At 36.1% G+C, this 1,984-nt stretch overlaps 1 protein-coding gene across 1 annotated transcript; it reads left to right on the top strand.

The window, feature by feature from the left end:
- The first annotated feature begins 418 nt into the window (after positions 1–418).
- On the top strand, positions 419–1,073 carry LOC140861653 (uncharacterized). Its single transcript, XM_073264675.1, has 2 exons — positions 419–937; positions 1,041–1,073. The coding sequence occupies exons 1-2, from the start codon at positions 419–421 to the stop codon at positions 1,071–1,073; spliced, it is 552 nt and encodes a 183-aa protein (XP_073120776.1).
- The last annotated feature ends 911 nt before the right edge of the window (positions 1,074–1,984 follow it).

Below are 1,984 nucleotides of genomic sequence, written 5' to 3'. Positions count from 1 at the left end.
AGTTCCTTTTTGGGCATTTGATAAGTCCTAAATTGGATCGGGTGCATTGCAAGACGTTGTAATAACCAAAGTCTTCTAGTGTATCCTTCCCATGAGAAAGAAGGGGTGACGCAGGATATTGAGCTCCGAATATCCAGAAACATATCTGTGCTTATTTACGCTACTGCATTACACTATTTTATCATTATCATCTAGTTTAGTATGAGTTGTTTCCGTACTACTCTAAGTAGCTCATATATATCTAGAAAGCCAAAAAAAAATCGGTTGAGTGAACTAACATTTGCTCAATCATATTGCATTAGAGTTAAAGGTTTTTATTAGTGGGTATTCACCCCCCCCCTCCCCCCCTCTACACACACATCCGATCCCCAACAAGTGGTATCAGAGAGGGTTTTTCTTTTAGCTGTTGATATTCATCATGACTTCACTAAACAAAATTCCTATGTTCTCTAAAGAAGATTATGATAACTGGAAAATACGTATGCAGGCACATCTTTTTGCAAGAGATGATGATATGTGGTACGTCATCACTGATGGACCCATGAAGATTCTCAAAGTCAACACTTCTGCAGCCATTTCAGAAGGCGAACCGCAGATGGTTGAGAAACCCAGAGCAGAATGGACTAATAAGGACAAGAAGAAAGTAAATCTTGACAACGTAGCTAAAGACATACTGTACAAAACGCTGGACAAAAACATGTTTAACAAGATTAAGACATGCTCAACCGCCAAAGAAATTTGGGAGAAACTTACTCAACTATGCGAAGGAAACGATCAAACCAAGGAAAACAAACTTACTGTAGTCATTCAGATGTTTGGCAATGCCAAGATGAAATCAGGAGAAACTATGGCTGAGTTTGATGAAAGATTTAGCACTATTATTTGTGAATTGATTGCTCTTGGAAAAATATACACTAACCGTGAAATTGCTTTGAAGGTTATGCGAGCACTACCCAGGGAATGGGATGTCAAGACCATAGCCATGAGAGAACACTACAAGAAAAACGCAAAAAGACAACGGATTTTATCCGTTGTCGTAGGGGGTTAAAAACTCTTGTAATCGACGGTGTTGATCCGTTGTCGTTACCATCAAAGACAACGGATTTTATCCGTTGTCGAAAATCCGTTGTCTTTGAGGGAAATGATAACAGATTTTATCCGTTGTCGTAGGCACGAATCCGTTGTCTTTGAGGGAAACGACAACGGATTTGATCCGTTGTCGTAAGGGCGTACTTTTAACAATACCATCAGTTACAACAGTTTTAGACCCCCTACGATAACGGATTTTATCCGTTGTCGTTTTCCATATAAAAAAAATTAAAAAATAATATACAAATTTCAATATTATAAATAAACCGAAATTTAAAATTTCAAAAATAAAATTTAGTATACAATTTTTTAGTATTACAAATCACTCGAAATTAGAATTCTAATTCAATACAAATCGGAACACCCAAATATCAAATATACAAGTTGCACCAATTTCTTGAGCTCTTCATTGTTCCTCATGGCTCATGGCCAACAGCAAGTGCCTCGGGATTATCCTGTTCTTGCTATCACGCGCACCATTTCCAGCCAACTCCAACACCTTCAATCACCAACAAAAATGTTGGATCAAAAAAACAAAATATACGATGGAAATATTTAGAGCTAGACATAAATTTCAAGTTCATAGAAATGCACGAGTAAATTTTAAAATTGTCTCCACCTGTACACAGTTGGCAGCACATTTCTTAAAGAGCATTTATATATTATTCGATAAATTGCACGTGTTAAACATATCTGATCCAATTTTATCCAGAATATTTGAAAAACAAATATTTGAACCAACTTGATAATACAATCCTCAATTACTGTGAATTTTCTAGAAAGCTAAACATGATTCAAGTTATGCTGAAGTGCAAATTCCAGAAAAGGAGTGCTGAAATATTCAATCCCAAAAAATGTTCAACAGTATAATCGTTGCTACATATAGTATTAAGAT

This window comes from Henckelia pumila, chromosome 4, assembly GCF_033568475.1.
Source record: "Henckelia pumila isolate YLH828 chromosome 4, ASM3356847v2, whole genome shotgun sequence".
In the NCBI taxonomy this organism is placed as follows: Eukaryota; Viridiplantae; Streptophyta; class Magnoliopsida; order Lamiales; family Gesneriaceae; genus Henckelia; species Henckelia pumila.
The sequence above is the reverse complement of the archived record's forward strand: the minus strand, read 5'-3'. Positions and strand labels throughout refer to the sequence as shown.

What these genes read in the sequence shown, in the direction of transcription:
- LOC140861653 (XM_073264675.1), top strand. Translation starts at nt 419, where the DNA reads ATGACTTCACTAAACAAAATTCCTATGTTCTCTAAAGAAGATTATGAT. An exon ending in ACCGTGAAATTGCTTTGAAG is followed by an intron (nt 938 to 1,040) that starts GTTATGCGAGCA and finishes CCGTTGTCGTAG; the next exon opens with GGGGTTAAAAACTCTTGTAA.